At 45.4% G+C, this 15,221-nt stretch overlaps 1 protein-coding gene across 1 annotated transcript in view; it reads right to left on the bottom strand.

Annotated features, from left to right (window-relative positions):
• The window catches only part of POLRMT (RNA polymerase mitochondrial), a 69,295-nt gene continuing 54,074 nt past the window's right edge, over positions 1-15,221 (bottom strand). The window contains exons 17-21 of the mRNA XM_070944414.1: positions 14,094-14,192; positions 8,915-8,987; positions 7,162-7,253; positions 4,815-4,909; positions 1-452 (exon numbers count right to left, since the gene is read on the bottom strand). Coding sequence (XP_070800515.1) covers positions 403-452; positions 4,815-4,909; positions 7,162-7,253; positions 8,915-8,987; positions 14,094-14,192 — 409 coding nt within the window. The 3' untranslated portion in view covers positions 1-402. The remainder of the gene's footprint in view (positions 453-4,814; positions 4,910-7,161; positions 7,254-8,914; positions 8,988-14,093; positions 14,193-15,221) is intronic.

The following is a 15,221-nucleotide window of genomic DNA, read 5'->3' as shown; positions in this document are numbered from 1 at the left end:
AAAAAAAACAGCGGGGAAGAATGCAGTCTTGGTGGATTCAGTAACCCAGGATTCCCGAGTGGGAAAACAAATATGAACCATTTTTTTTTCCTTCCAGAAGAGACAGGAAGGCCAAACTGAGGCCCTTCTCCAGACAATTTAGGGAGAAAGACGCTGTTTGCATCGTTAGACACATCTACCTTATTTTTCTCTAAAAACCACAGGTTTTGGGGGTGATGTGATTCCACCTCCTTCGTGGGGAAGGAATTCCTTGCCAGTCTGACTCCCTCCAGAAGCCCAGAGAGAGGGACCAAATTTAAGGAATCAAGTACGTTTTCAGTCCCATTCAGAGAGACTGAAGAGACACGGGAAACTGCTCCTTATGTCCGTCTGCCGGATACGAATGCAGACGATCTTGCAGAATCAGTTGAAAAAGTAGACTGATCTCTTCACCTTCTCTAATTTGAAGTCACCTGATGGGAAGAAAAGGAGAGATTAGGGAAAAAAAAAGAAAAGAAGGTATACTGGTTGGGAACATCTTCGCTTAATGACTGCTGCAAAAAAGCTCGTAAAGTTGGACGCAAAAACGATCTGCTTAATGGCTAGCATGACTTACGACTGTAATTCTGGGCTCAATTACAGTGGTAAGTCGAGAACAATTTGTGGTTTAATTAACAGCGGAAATGGACAATCCGCGGCCCATACCGAGAGTCCTCGACTTGCAACACTTCATTTAGTGACTGTTTGAAGTTACAAGGGCACTGAAAAAGTGACTTAGGACCGTTTTTCACACTTACGACAGTTGCAACATCTCCATGGCCATACGATCAAAATTCAGATGCTTGGCAAGTGACTCATAACGTTGCGTCCAGGGGTCGCACAATCCCTTTTTGCGACCTTCTGACAAGCAAAGTCAATGAGGAAGCCAGATTCACTTAACTATGTTACTAGTTTAACAACTGCAGTGATTCACTTAACAACTGTGGCAAGAAAGGTCATAAAATGGGGCAAAACACACTTAACAACTGTCTCACTTAGCAATGAAAATGTGGGGTTCAACTGTAATCAAAGAACTACCTACAAGATAAAATTTTATTCAGCTTTCGAAAGCTCAGGGTTTTTAATAAAATTTCTTTGCCTGAAAAAGTGTTAATTCTTTCTGGGTTTTTTCTTTGCTTAATATAAAGGTATCCTAGGATGAACACTAAGAGGATGCTCATTTAAACTTCAAGGCCTGGAGTGGGGAAAGCTACTTAAGAGTCTCAGCTTTGTCTCCAACAGGGACCAAAAACAATGGAAGTGACAGATCGTGGCTGTGAGCCTTGGATTCTCTCCGCAGGTGGGTACATGTCTGCCAACAGGGGTACCCCTGGGACCGCACAGGATGTACTTGGGAGGGCACCAACATTGTCTCTCAAATAACAAGGCTCCCATGGTTTTCTTTAATGCCACAGGGCTGGGGGAGATGGTCCTTGGAACACCCCGAGAAGCAGTTTCCCTGCCAAAGGCAGGTTTGGCAGAGAATGCAAACAAGAGTGACGAGAGCAGCATGGCATGGCCAGTTGGTAAAACTGGTAAATCATATGGCATCAGGCCCAAACCGAACGAGTTTGATGCCCAGGTGAACCAAAATATTATGCTGAGATCAACTGCAACGCAAGCTAAGGGTTGTATACCTTTGGGTGCACCGTTTCTCGTTCAAAAGGAGAAATTTTGGGATAAGAGTTTTATCCTGATTCCAGAGATGCTTAAAATAAATATGAAAATGGAGCCAGAATTATTTTTCTTATGTTTGATGGGCAAAGAGCTTGAAAGGAAATTTGGACCTTTTACTATATATATGAGACTCAGTTGGTCCTAGTGGTTAAGGTGATGGCCTAGAAACCAGGAGACGGTGAGTTCTAGTCCTGCCTTAGGCATGAAACCCAGGTGGGTGAGATTGGGCCAATCATCACGAGACTGGGAGTTCTAGTGTCACCTTAGGCAAGAAAGATAGCTGGGTAACTTTGGGCCAATCACCAGAAAACTGGGAGTTCTACTTTAGGCATGAAAACTGGCTGGGTGACTTTGGTCAAATCACCTTAGGCATGAAAGCTGGATAGATGAGGTTGGGCCAATCACCAGGAGACAGTGAGTTCTAGTCCCACTTTAGGCAAAAAAGTTAGCTGGGTGAAGTTGGGTAAATCACCAGGAGACAGTGAGTTCTAGTTCTACCTTAGGCTAAAAAGTTAACTGGGTGACTTTGGGCCAATCACCAGGAGACTGTGAGTTCTAGTCCCATCTTAGACATGAATGCCAGTTGGGTGATTCTGGCCCAATCACCAGGAGACTGAGTTCTAGTCCCATCTTAGACATGAAAGCCGGCTTCCTGCATCTTCTTCAGTTCCTTTGACCTCCCATCTCTGATGTCACCCTTCCTAACCTATTTTCAGAAATCTGGATCTTAAAAAAAAAAAAAAGATAAGATTGGACGTTGAAATAACACTGGCTCAGAATGAATTTTTAGAGATATTAGCATGGGTCTAACTCTCTTTGCAGGGCAGTCTATTTAACTGGAGTTGTTTTCTTTTCTCCACTGTAGAACAATTCCTGGAGTGAGCTGTATTCCTTTGCGCTCTTCAAGTCCATGAGCCACCTGTAGTATTGCTGTAGAGCAGGAGTGTCACACTCAAGGCCCACAGGTTGGATCTGGCCCGCAGGGTGTTTAAATCTGGCCTGTGGGCCCATGGGGTCGGCGTGGAAATAGCAAAGGACTGGCCCGCAGTGCCTCTGGTAGCCAAAACTGGTCACGGGGGGCGCACGCAGCCCCCTGCACCCCGTTTTTGGCCTGGACGGCCTCCTGCAACATTCTGGCAGTCAAAATGGTGTGGGTGAGGGCTGCTTGCGGCCTCCACGCGCCCCATTTTGGCTGGCAGGGTGCTGCAGGAGGCAGTCCAGGGTGCTGCAGGAAGCGCCCATCCCATCTCCCCCCCACCCCCGGCCGATAGAGACCTACAAAGCTGATCCAGCCCTCGAAGAAATCCAGTTTGACACACCTGCTGTAGAGTGCAGTATTGTAAGCATCTGAATAGTAATGGACTATACTAAGTATAATTGTTACAGTGATTAGTATACAATGGTTGGAAACTAACCAAGGAGAGAAGGAACCTGGAATTAAGGAAAACCTTCCTAATAATGAGAATAATTAAGCAGTGGAACTACCTGCCTCCAGAAGTTGTGGGTTCTCCATCACTGGAGGTTTTTAAGAAGAGACTGGACAGTCACTTGGCTGAAATGGTATAGGCTCTCCTGCTTGAGCAGAGGGCTGGACTAGAAGACCTCGGAGGCAGTGGTGAAATCCGAACCGGTTTGCTGGCCGCGCACGCACAGTACGCACCAAAAGAAGGCTTGGCAAGGTAAGTAGAACAGCGAGGGGGGGGGGATCTGCTGTGCTGTGCAATTTAGCATTGCTAGAAAGCAGGATTTCCTGCTTTGTAGCAAAGCTAAACCCCACGGCACAGCTGATCGTCGGAAATAACTGATAGCTTTTTTTTTACTACCGGTTTCCCCGAACCGGAGCGAACCGGTAGCATTTCACCCCTGCTCCGAGGTCCCTTCCAGCTCTATTCTATTCTAAAACAAATATCAGCCCAAAGGCTCTGGTTGTGGGTTCAGGCAACTGCTCCTAGAACAACGCAATCAGTTCAGTCTTAATGCATGGAAGAAGCCAATGGGCTTGGACCAAGGAATTTAGCAACTGGAGGTAAGCCAATGACTCATTGCATCACCAGGCTGAATCTTGCTATTGTACAGCTGGAGAGGAGCATCATTCGAGTCACGATTAACATTGTGTGTGTGTGTGTGTGTGTGTGTGTGTGTGTGTGTGTGTAGGCTGTAAGAGGGGGAGGCGTCATGCATGTGAGCACAGCTGGCTGCGGAGTCTGTTCAGTGGTAAAGCTATTTTAGGCTTAAAATACAGTTTCTTATGCATGTCGCACCGCGAAACAATGAGAATAGAGTTCCGTCAATTTTCACCAATCTTGGCCACCACGGAACTTCAATCACCTGGTTTTTGACACCCGACCTGCTCCTAAAACTCCATCAACTCACCAAATGAACATTTTGCAAAAGAAGTTAACGAAGGTTCATCGCATTCGCTTGAGAGGACATTACCCCTGATATTCCCATACGGGGAGTCCTTGCCTTACAACCACAATTAAGCCCAACATTTCTGTTGTAAAGTGACACATTTGTTTAAGTGAATTTGGGCCCTATCTGATGACCTTTCCCGGTCGTTAAGTGAGTCACTGCATTTTTTAAGTTAGCGTTATGGCTGTTAAGTGAATCCAGCTTCCCCATTGACTCAGCTTGTCAGAAGGTCGCAAAAGGGGATTGCGTGACCCCCGTGGACACTGCAACCGTCATAAATACGAGTTGGTTGCCAAGCATCTTGAGTTTTGATCATGTGGCTGTGAGGGTCAGAAGTGTGAAAATAAGTCATGTCACTTTTTCGGTGGCCTAACTTCCAACAGTCACTAAATGAATTGTTGTAAGTCAGGGACTACCGGCAGAGGCAGTCCTTGACTTACGGCTATTTGTTTAGTGACTGTTCAAAGTTACAACAGCACTGGAAAACTGACTAGTTGGGTAATGAAACATCTGCAAGGAAACAACCAAGCTCAGAGAGCACCAAGGACCCCCCATTTCAACCCTGAGCTACAAATATTGCCTTCAACTGATAAAGTTTTCCTCTTTAAAACGATTAAGCAGGGACATCCATCAAGGATTTGCATAGCCTTCCCTTAGAATCCCCTGAATACCTGGTCTCACAAATCAAGGGGGCTTTTGAGTCTTACCTTTCTTGGGAATTTTAGGCAGTAAATCTTTCAGCTCCTGGATCCTGGCCTGGACAGCTTGCTGACTCTTCTTCTTTATATCACTTTCAGATATTCTTTGGGAGACAAAGGAACAAGTCAACCAAAGAGGAACTCAGTGCCACTTTCCCTCAACCTCATGGATAAATACCGTATTTTTCGGAGTATAAGACGCACCTTAGTTTTTGGGGAGGAAAATAAGAAAAAAGCTGATTGGCGGGTGATTGGCCTCCCGGAATACCCCCAATCAGCTGTTCCCAGAAGTGAATTTTAGCAACGGGTTCCTTGGTTGTGATCTGTGTGCCTTGCTTTTTTTTTCAGCCTCTGAAACTTCTGAAACTCTGTTTCAGAAAAAACTTTTTTTTCTGCTTCTGAAAGTCTCCAAAACAGAGCTTCAGAAAAAAAAGCCTCTGAAATGAAGTTTCAGAGGCTTATTTTCTAAAGCTGTTTCGGAGGCTTTTTTTCTGAAGCTTCATTTCTGAGGTTTTTTTCAGTCTCTGAAACCTCCCTTTGAGAAGCCGGGCGGGGCTACATTCGGCGTATAAGACGCATCCAGATTTTCACCCTCTTTTTGGGGGGAAAAGGTGCGTCTTATACTCCAAAAAATACGGTAATCGGTTCCCATCGAACCTAGAAACAGGCAGTTTCAGCAAAAACTTCATCAAAGACAGTGGCTTGACCGCAGGACAGTATAACAGCCGTAAATGCGGTGGGGTTGGCAAGCACTCAAAATGTATTCACATGACTGCAAGGGTGAGGTGTGAAGTCCAGTTGTCAGACCCTCATAATTATGTCGTAACTCCCTTTTTATAGATAAGTCGCAACTTCGGTCACTAAGTGACCGGTCGTAAGTCAAGAAGCGTCGTAAGTCAAGCGCTCCATGGCATTGGACCTGGATACCTTTGAGACCGTCTTCTGCCACCAGTAGCCTCCCACCGGCCAGTTCGCTCCCACAGAGAGGGTCTCCTCAGGGTGCCATCAGCCAAACTATGTCGGCTGGCGACATCCAGGGGGAGGGCCTTCTCTGTGGGAGCCCCTGCCCTTTGGAATGAACTGCCCCCAGAAATTCGTAAAATCTCTGATCTCCGTGTATTCCGCTGTGCCCTCAAAACCATGTTGTTCCGTCAGGCTGGGCTATCAATGTAAAGATTTTAATTGGTTTTAAATGGGATTTTAAATTTGGGGTTTTATAAATTGGGCCTATTATTTAATAATTTTAATTATTTTTAAATTTTGTCTGTCTTTGTGCTTTTAATTAGGTTGTATACCGCCCTGAGTCCTTCGGGAGAAGGGCGGTATAAAAATAAAATTAATAATAATAAAATAATAAAAAATTAATAAAAAATAAAAGAACTACCCCTAAATGCTTATAAAAACTGCAGAGGGCAAGCATCATCTTAAAATGGAGTTCCTCCTCTTCTTTTACAGGCAAAATGACACTAAAACTCTAAAAGCAATATGGAATAAGCTTTCCTGTTTCCAGTAAGATTTACTCTGGAGCAAAGTGGAGTGAGATTATACAGGAAGCCCTTGATTTACAAAGGTCTGTTTAGCGACCATTCGAAGTTACAACAGCGCTGAAAGAAGTGACTCTATGACCATTTTTCACACTTATGACCGTTGCAGCAAACTGTTCTGACCCAGTTCCCTGAAGACGACAAACCCTCTGCGGTTAAATCAATGATTCCTTTATTAGGAGCGCCAGCAGCCCCGGCAAAAAGTTTCTCTCTCACCGCAGGCTAACAAGTCAGTCCGGCAGGGAGATGAATAGTTGTCTGCCACATCTATTCATCTCCGCCCCCTGCCTTTTATCCCCAGAGCTAGGGTGGGGCTTCGCTAGTAGCGGTGGCTCTTTGGTCCCAAGGACCGGCCCATAGATTTCCACTGCTCTCCTCTCCTCTGACTTTTGCACATCCAGGCATCAGGCACTGGACCCAGCTGTTCCTCCTCTTCCTCATCAGCCACCTCCTGACCTGGGGGCTGTTGACTCTCCATCTGAGGGCTGACGGACGGCCCGGGCTCTGCCTCTCTCTCTCTGCCATCTCCATTCCCTCTTCCCCCTCGAAGCTCTCAGGTTGCCTTGATGCTGACACTGACTCCCATGCCTCCTCCTCCTCTGATTCGGCTGCTGGAGGGGCCGTGGCCGACAGGCCAGAACACGCCCTGATGATCACGTGATTTACATTCGGCCGCTGGACAACTGAACTCACATTTATGACGGTTGCGGTGTCCCGGGGTCACATGCTCCCCTTTTGCAACCTTCTAAACGAGCGAAGTCAAATGGCCCGTAAAGAGAACATAAACACCCCAAAAGGTCCAGAGAACTTACGTGGTGTTGGGACAGTATTTCTGCAACATGAATTTCGAAAGGTCTTCCAGGATGGGCTGGCTGTGTAGTGCTACAAATTGTTCGCGGCATATCTAGGATTCAGAGAACAAATCACTTAAACATCCTTCCTGAAACATGCAGAGGACAGGCAGTCCTCGACTTACGACAGTTCATTTAATGACAGTTCCAAGTTAAAACAGCACTGAAAAAAGTAATTTGCAACTGGTCCTTGCACTTACAGCCATTGGAGCAGCCCCATGACCATGTGATCCAAATTTGGGCACTTGGCAGCCGTCAATTATTTAGAATGGTTGCAACATCCTTTATAAAGAGAACCACTTTGTAATACCCTAATATGACCACACCTGGAATACAGGTAATCCTTGGGTTACGAGCATTCCCTTAGCGAACGTTCGAAGTTAAATGATAAGTGCCCCCTAGCGGCGTGATGGCGAATCTATGGCACATGTGCCAAAGGTGGAACTGTGGGCACGTGAGCCGATGCCCATGTCAGCTCCACTATGCATGCCCGCGCGCCTCCCACCGGCCAGTTGATTTTTGGGTGTCTGCTGGGAGACGCAAATGCATGCATGGGGGTGAGAGGGTCACACGTCCATGCGTGGGGGGTGCAGCGCCCCTCCACCCATTTTTGGTTCCAGGAGGCTTCAGGGAGGCCTGCTAGCACTAAAACGGGGATCGCGTGTGCATGCGCTGGGGGAGTGCGGGAGGGGGGTTGTGCGTGCATGCGTGGGGGGGGGTGTCCTTGCATTATGAGAGTCGGCATGCGCGCACGCTTTTGGCACCCAAGGAAAAAAAGGTTCGCCATCACTGCCCTTTTGGGAACAAGGCCCAAAACTACAAATCTTGCAGCACCACGGCAGTTGTTCGCTCTTACGAATAACCACAGAGTCTCTGCAACATTTGTCCTGCACGTTACTGGCCGAAAGGCAGCTTGCGAGGGGCGAATCTGCCCCTTGAAAGCTCCGTTTGGGCAAAAACAATGCATTGCAAATTATCCCATAAGGAATAATGTAGTGAGTCACAAGTCAGCCGACACTGACAAGGTCTAGCTCAGGACTGTCAGACTCAAGGCTTGTGGGCCAGATCCGGCCTGCGGTGCCGCCCTGGAAACAACGAAGGACTGGCCCGCGGTGCTTCTGCCAGCGAAAATGGCCGTCAGGAGGGCTGCTCCATTTTTGGCTGTGACGGCCTCCTGCAGCCCTCTGCCAGCAAAAACGGAGCTTGGGGCGGCCACGTGCAACTCGCCTGGGCTCCATTTTCGGCTGTGACAGTCTCCTGCAGCCCTCTGCCAATGAAAACGGAGCTCGAGGAGGCAGCATGCGGCCCCATCAGGCTCCGTTTTCTCTGGCAGAGAGCTGCAGGAGGCCATCATGGCCGAAAACGGAACCTTGAGTGATGTCGAGCTGGCCATGCCCCTCAGTTCCCTGAGGTCAAACTCATCCCTGATGTGGCCCTCAATCAAATCGAGTTTGACACCCCTGGTCTAGCTGATGTGTTGAGTACCAAACGATGAGTACCGGGACAAAATGTCCGCATCAAAATGCGTTGAGTACCAAATTTGTTGAGTTCCAAAGCAGTTGAGTACCAAGGTACCATTGTAAATAAGCAAGCATGCTGGCTGGGGAATTCTGGGAATTGGAAGTCCACCATCTTGGAGTCGCCAACTCTGAAAAATAACACCTCAGACCAAGGCAGGATACAGCGACAGGTGTTTGGGTGGCATTCTTCTTACCTTATTCATTAAGTCCACCGTGGCTGCGTGTGTCCAGAAACAGTCATGCACAGAGACGAAAGTTAGCCCGGCCCTGAAAAAGAAGAGAAGCAGATGAATTTCACCCTATAAGGCAAAATTATACATTTAGAGAACAATTTTTAAGGGAGAAATATTTGATATATCCAGAAACAATGTCAGTGTTTATCAATAATTTGATGTAGTTACCAGTCAGGTACAATGGGGTGAGATCAGTGGTCAAATCCAATTTTTTTTTACTACCAGTTCTGTGGGTGTGGCTTGGTGGGCGTGACAGGGGAAGGATACTGCAAAATCCCCATTCCCATCCCACTCTGGGGCCAGCTAGAGGTGGTATTTGCCGGTTCTCCGAACTAGTCAAAATTTCCGCTACCGGTTCTCCAGAACCTGTCAGAACCTGCTGGATTTCACCTCTGGGTGAGATTTAGAACTTAGTTTCGACGAATTGTTTTTAGTATCTTTAAATGTTTTCTTGTCCTTTTTCTTTCTTTTCATAAGATCGGTGGAATTTATTTTACATAACGATAAACATGGTGGCATCAATATGAATGTCCCTGTTGATGGTGGTGTAGTGATTTTCAATTGTTTCTCAAGGTGATAGGATGATTTTCATTTGATATAGTCTATTATCTGATCAATGAAATAATGGATTCTAAATTTTATGAGACTTACAAAGTGCCTATTGATATTTAATTTTCCAGCAAATACAGGTTGTCCTCAATTTACCAGTTCGTTTAGTGACCGTTCAAAGTTACGACGGCACTGAACAAAGTAACTTACGACCGTTTTTCACACTTATGACCGGTGCGGCATCCTCACGGTCACATGATTTACATTCAGATGGTTGACAACTGACTCGCATTTATGACGGTTGCAGTGTCCTGAGGTCGTGTGATCCCCTTTTGCGACCTTCCGACAAGTAAAGTCAACAGGGAAGCCAGATTCACTTAATAACCGAGTTATTAATTTATCAACTGCACTGGTTTCACTTAACAACGCTGGTTAGAAAGGTCATAAAATGAGACAAGACTCACTTAGCCAATGTTTCACTGAACAACAGAAATTTTGGGCTCAATTGTGGTCGTAGTTGAGGAACCTAGGTTTTATGAGACCTATAAAGTGCTTATTGATATTTTATTTTCCAGCTAATACGGCTACTGGGATGACTTATCATCATTCATTTAGTGACCATTTGAAGTTACAACGGCACTGAAAAACGTGAGTTACAAGTGGGCCACACTTATGACCCTCAGTGTCACATGATCAAAATTTGGTTGCTCGGCAACCAGCATGCATTTATGATGGTTACATCGTCCCGGAGTCATGTGATCATCATTTGCTACCTTAAGCAAAGTAAATGGAGGAAGCTGGATTCATTTAACAACCGCCTGATTCTCGTAACAACTGCAGTGATTCTCTTACCGACCATGGAAAAAAAGGTCATAAAAACTGAGGGCAAATCAGTTTACAACTGTCTGGGAAATTCTGATCCCAACAGTGTTTATTTATTTTATTTATTTATTTTATTTTATTGGTTCGATTTATATGCCGCCCTTTTCCGGAGACTCAGGGTGGCTTACAATGCTTTCTTTCTTTCTTTCTTTCTTTCTTTCTTTCTTTCTTTCTTTCTTTCTTTCTTTCTTTCTTTCTTTCTTTCTTTCTTCTTTCTTTCTCTCTCTCTCTCTCTCTCTCTCTCTCTCTCTCTTTCTTTCTTATTTATTTATTGGTTCGATTTATATGCCGCCCTTTTCCGGAGACTCAGGGCGGCGTACAATGCGTTAAGCAATAGCCTTCATACTTTTGTATATACCTGCTTAGTAGGGCTTTCGGCCCACTCTAAGGGGTGTTCTTTTTTATACAAAGTCAGCTTATTGGCCCCACAATCCGGCTCCTCATTTTACCTACCTCGGAAGGATGGAAGGCTGAGTCAACCTTGAGCCTGGTGAGATTTGAACTTGCAGTAATTGCAGGCAGCTGGTGCTACTTAACAGCACTTTAGTCTGCTGCGCCACCAAGGCTCTTCATAAGGTGTTCATAGGTCGAGGGCTACCCATATGTCTTTTCTCATTATTTTTTTTACATTTTATGCAGTTATTTCTTTTTTAAATGTTTCAAAATAAGCCGAAAGCAAAAACAAGCAGATGAGTTGGCAACTGAACTTCCCTGAACAAGCTATTGCTAGCTGCAGACAGACACGCTTGATAAGCGTGGAAATTCATTATTGAAATGAATTGCTACTGAACGCCCTTTTATCAGCTTTTTCAGGCAAATTGTTTTGCCAAAGGCCGGTCACGGATCTTGCAGTCTTTTCTATGTTTATATGCAATGCCTATTTAGGCTGCTGTTTTGCTCGGATGGTATTTACCCGTGATGGCGAACTATGGCACGTCTGCCAGAGGTGGCACGCAGCGCCCTCTCTGTGGGCAGGCAAGCCGTCCCCCCAACTCAGTTCTGCCGTGAATGCGCGCGCGCCTCCCTCCAGCCAGCTGGTCTTAAGGTCTCTGCCGCACATGCGTGGGGTGCACGTGGGGGGGGCACATCCACATGCATGGGGCGCACATGGAAGGGCCGCACGTGCATGCACAGGGGGGTGGGGAGCATGCGCGGGAGCTGCCTGCGCAATGCATTTTCAGGGTTCGGGTGCGCTTTGGGCACTTGGTCCGGAAAAGGTTAGCCATCACTGGTATATACTAAGGGTGTCAAACTGGATTTCTTCAAGGGCCGGATCAGCATTGTAGTTCTCCTCGTTGGCCTCCACACGGCCCATTTTTGGCCAGCAGAGTGCTTCTGGAGGCCGGGGAGGCCAAAAAACGGGCTGTGTGGGGCCTCGCGGGGACTCCGCACGGCCCTTTTTTGGACTGCAGAGTGCTTCTGAAGGCCGGGGAGGCCAAACACGGGCTGTGTGGGGCCTCGTGGGGCCTCTGCATGGCCCTTTTTGGACAGCAGAGTGCTGCTGGAGGCCAAAAACAGGGCACACGGGGGCCGGAAGAGGCACTGCAGGCCGGTCCTTTGATATTTCAAGGCCGGCCCCGCGGGCCAGATTTAAGTACCCCACGGGTTGGATCTGGCCCACAGGCCATGAGTTTGACACCCCTGGTATATACTGTAAAGGATTGCTATTTTTTTTTTCCCCTTCAAAATCCTGCTCTTAATTCTTCTTTTAGGAGGGGGAAAAATATGGATGGTAAATGTGAAAGGAAATGACAGCTCATGTTCCAGAAGTGCCAGATCACACAGGTAGCCCTCGACTTACGACCACAATTGAGCCCAGAATTTATGTTGCTAAGTGAGAAATATGTTAATTGAGCTTTGTCCCATTTTACGGCTTTTCTTGCCATGGTTGTTAAGTGGATCACTGCAGATGTTAAATCAGTAACACGGTTGTTAAGTGAATCTGGTTTCCCCGTTGACTTTGCTTGTCAGAAGGTTGCAAAAGGGGTGTGTGTGTCACATGACCCCGGGACACTGTTAACTGTCATTATTTATTTATTCAATTTATATGCCGCCCCACTCTGAAGACCCAGGGTCATAAAGGTGAGCCAGTTGTTAAGCATCCAAATGTGACTGTGGGGAAGCTGCAACGGTCCTAAGTGTGAAAAATGGTCATAAGTCACTTTTTTCGGTGCTCGTATAAATTTGAATGGCCATTAAACGAACTGTTGTAAGTCGAGGACTACCTGTAACTGGAAGCAGAATTGCTGTGGGCAAGCTTCAACTTCGCTTACTGACTGCGAGTAAAAAGAGGCAAGGCAAGGGGGAAATTTGAACAGTAGTTAAGATAATAAGAGAAGGAATTGGGCCCAGCCAATGAAACAATACAGAATTTGAATGTACTCAGAGGTCATCAAGTCCACCCCCCAACGTTCAGTGCAGAATTTACAGGCCGTCCTCGACTTACAACCATTCATTTAGTAACCGTTTGAAGTTACAACAGCACTGAAAAAAGTGACTTATGACTAGTTTCCGCATTTATGACCCTTACAGCATTCCCATGGTCACATGATCAAAAGTCACATGCTGGATATTGACCATGTCTGGGGTGTGTGGCTGTATATTGGAACCATAAGTCTCAATTTTGGAGTTAATGGGAACTTCAAATGGTTGCTAAGAGACCGGTCGTAAGTCAAGGACTACCTGTATACATAAACACAGGTAATCCTTGACTTACAACAGTTCGTTTAGTGACCATTTGAAGGGACAACTGCACTGAAAAATGTGACTTATGACAGTTTCTCTCACACGACGGTTGCAGCATCCCCATGGTCACGTCATCAAAATTCACACGGCTCATAGTTACGACGGTTGCAGAGTCCTGGGCTCACGTGATCCCCTTTTGTGACCTTCTGACAAGCAAAGTCAACAAGGAAGCCAGATTGACTTAACCACCGGGTTACTAACTTAACCACTGCAGCGGTTCCCTTAACCGCTGTGGCACGAAAGGTCGTAAAACGGGGCGAAGCTCTCTTAACAAATGTCTCACTGAGAAATTTTGGGCTCAATTGTGGTCGTAAATAGAGGACTACCTGTACTATGCAGGACAATTTTTTAAAAAATGGACATACAGGGTACACCTCCCCCCCCCCCCCAATTCCCCATTGTTAGGAAATTGTTATTGCCCAACTGGTTGGTCAGGAAATATATAAACCAACATTGTGTGTTTGTAGCTAAAAGTATTATGTAGCTTTAAAAACTGTGTTGCATCATCCTGCATCCTGATTGGCTGAGCTCTGTAGCCAATGTACTTAAGGAGTAACTCTTTTTGATCTCTCTGCATGATCATTGCTTTGATCATGGCTATTTATTGCTTTTCTACTATTTATTGACTGTTTTTATATTGAACTGTGTTCCTGAATGAAACTAAAGAAGATCTGTTTTATTGTATTTTTCTACAACTGGTAAGAAGACTTTATACTAGAAAATATCCCTGGACTGATCTTTATCTCATTTTATATGTGTATGACTTGGAATGTTTTTGGACTATGATTTTTGCTTTTCCCTAAAAGTAAAATATTATCAAAACCCAGTTTGTTTGTGAACCGTTATTATCCACAATCATTCTCAATCGCTTTCGTGCGAAAACTCAAAAGGTACTCTGCTCAATAACCCACAACATCGGTTATGAGACAAGAATATCCTTATCACCCATTCTCGGCCTTCTTACTTTTGACAATGCAGAGCCGTCAACATCATGTGGCTGGAATCCAGAGAATGGATGAAGTTGGGCGGGAAGGCGTTTTTCTGTTTTCTTGTGTTTGGCTTCCTGTAGGTAAGGCAGAGGAGAGCAGCTTTTGAATTCCAGACCCACCTTACTCACCCTAATCAAGACCCATCTGTAATAGCTACCAACATTTCAATCAAATCAATCCTGTTAATCTAGCCCAGGGCTCTCCCAACTTGGCCACTTGAAGACTTCTGGACTTCAACTCCCAGAATTCCATGCTGGCTGGGGAATTCTGGGAATTGAACTCTCTCTTTTTTTTTTTTTTTTTTTTTTTAATTTGATTTATATGCCGCCCTTCTCCGAAGACTCAGGGCGGCTTACAATGTGCTCTTAAAGGGGCCAAGATTGAAAAACACTGTACACAGGCTTTATCATGGAGAACCCAAAGAATTCGATGTATGATTGCTCGCCACAGTCACTGGTTTGAGATGGGGGGCTAGACAAATCCAATCAATCAATCAATCAATCAATCAATCAATCAATCAATCAATATTGCTGGAGAAAGTAAGGTTAACTCTTCAGTTGCCCCATCTGATACCAGGTAGGGAACACATAAATTGATTTCACATATAAAGTTAAACCTTTGACAAGAGATGGACAGTTAAATAAATAAATAACAGGAAAACAGTTTAATAAATAAATGTTTTGGATTTGCAAACAACTCTAACAAACAAATATTTTGGAGTTGCAAACTAATAAGTAAATCAATATATGTTTTGGTTTTGTAAACAAATCTAATAAACAAACAAAATTCCCTTTTTACGACCCTGTAATCCCTTTATTCAGAATGGAGTTGGGGCGACTGAATGGAGGTGAGCGTTTACTGCCCGGATGCCCTTCCTGACGACTATGCGGGATTCGCAGCAGATATTTTCATTTTGCACTCTGATAGAGAAACATCTGCCCCTTGCCTGGAATTGAACTCTCCACCTTCTGAGCGGGAGGTGAGCATTTTCAGCACTATGCCACCACCATACCGCTCTAAATCTAATAAACAAATAAAATGTACATTTCCTATTTCAAAATCAGGGTTTGAACAATTTGAAAAAAAGAAATAACCTCCCAACT

Source organism: Pituophis catenifer, unplaced genomic scaffold, assembly GCF_029215685.1.
Source record: "Pituophis catenifer annectens isolate HBS135680 unplaced genomic scaffold, rPitCat1.0.hap2 SCAF_1, whole genome shotgun sequence".
Taxonomy (NCBI): domain Eukaryota; kingdom Metazoa; phylum Chordata; class Lepidosauria; order Squamata; family Colubridae; genus Pituophis; species Pituophis catenifer.
Note: the sequence above shows the minus strand (reverse complement) of the source record. Positions and strands in the feature narration are given on the sequence as shown.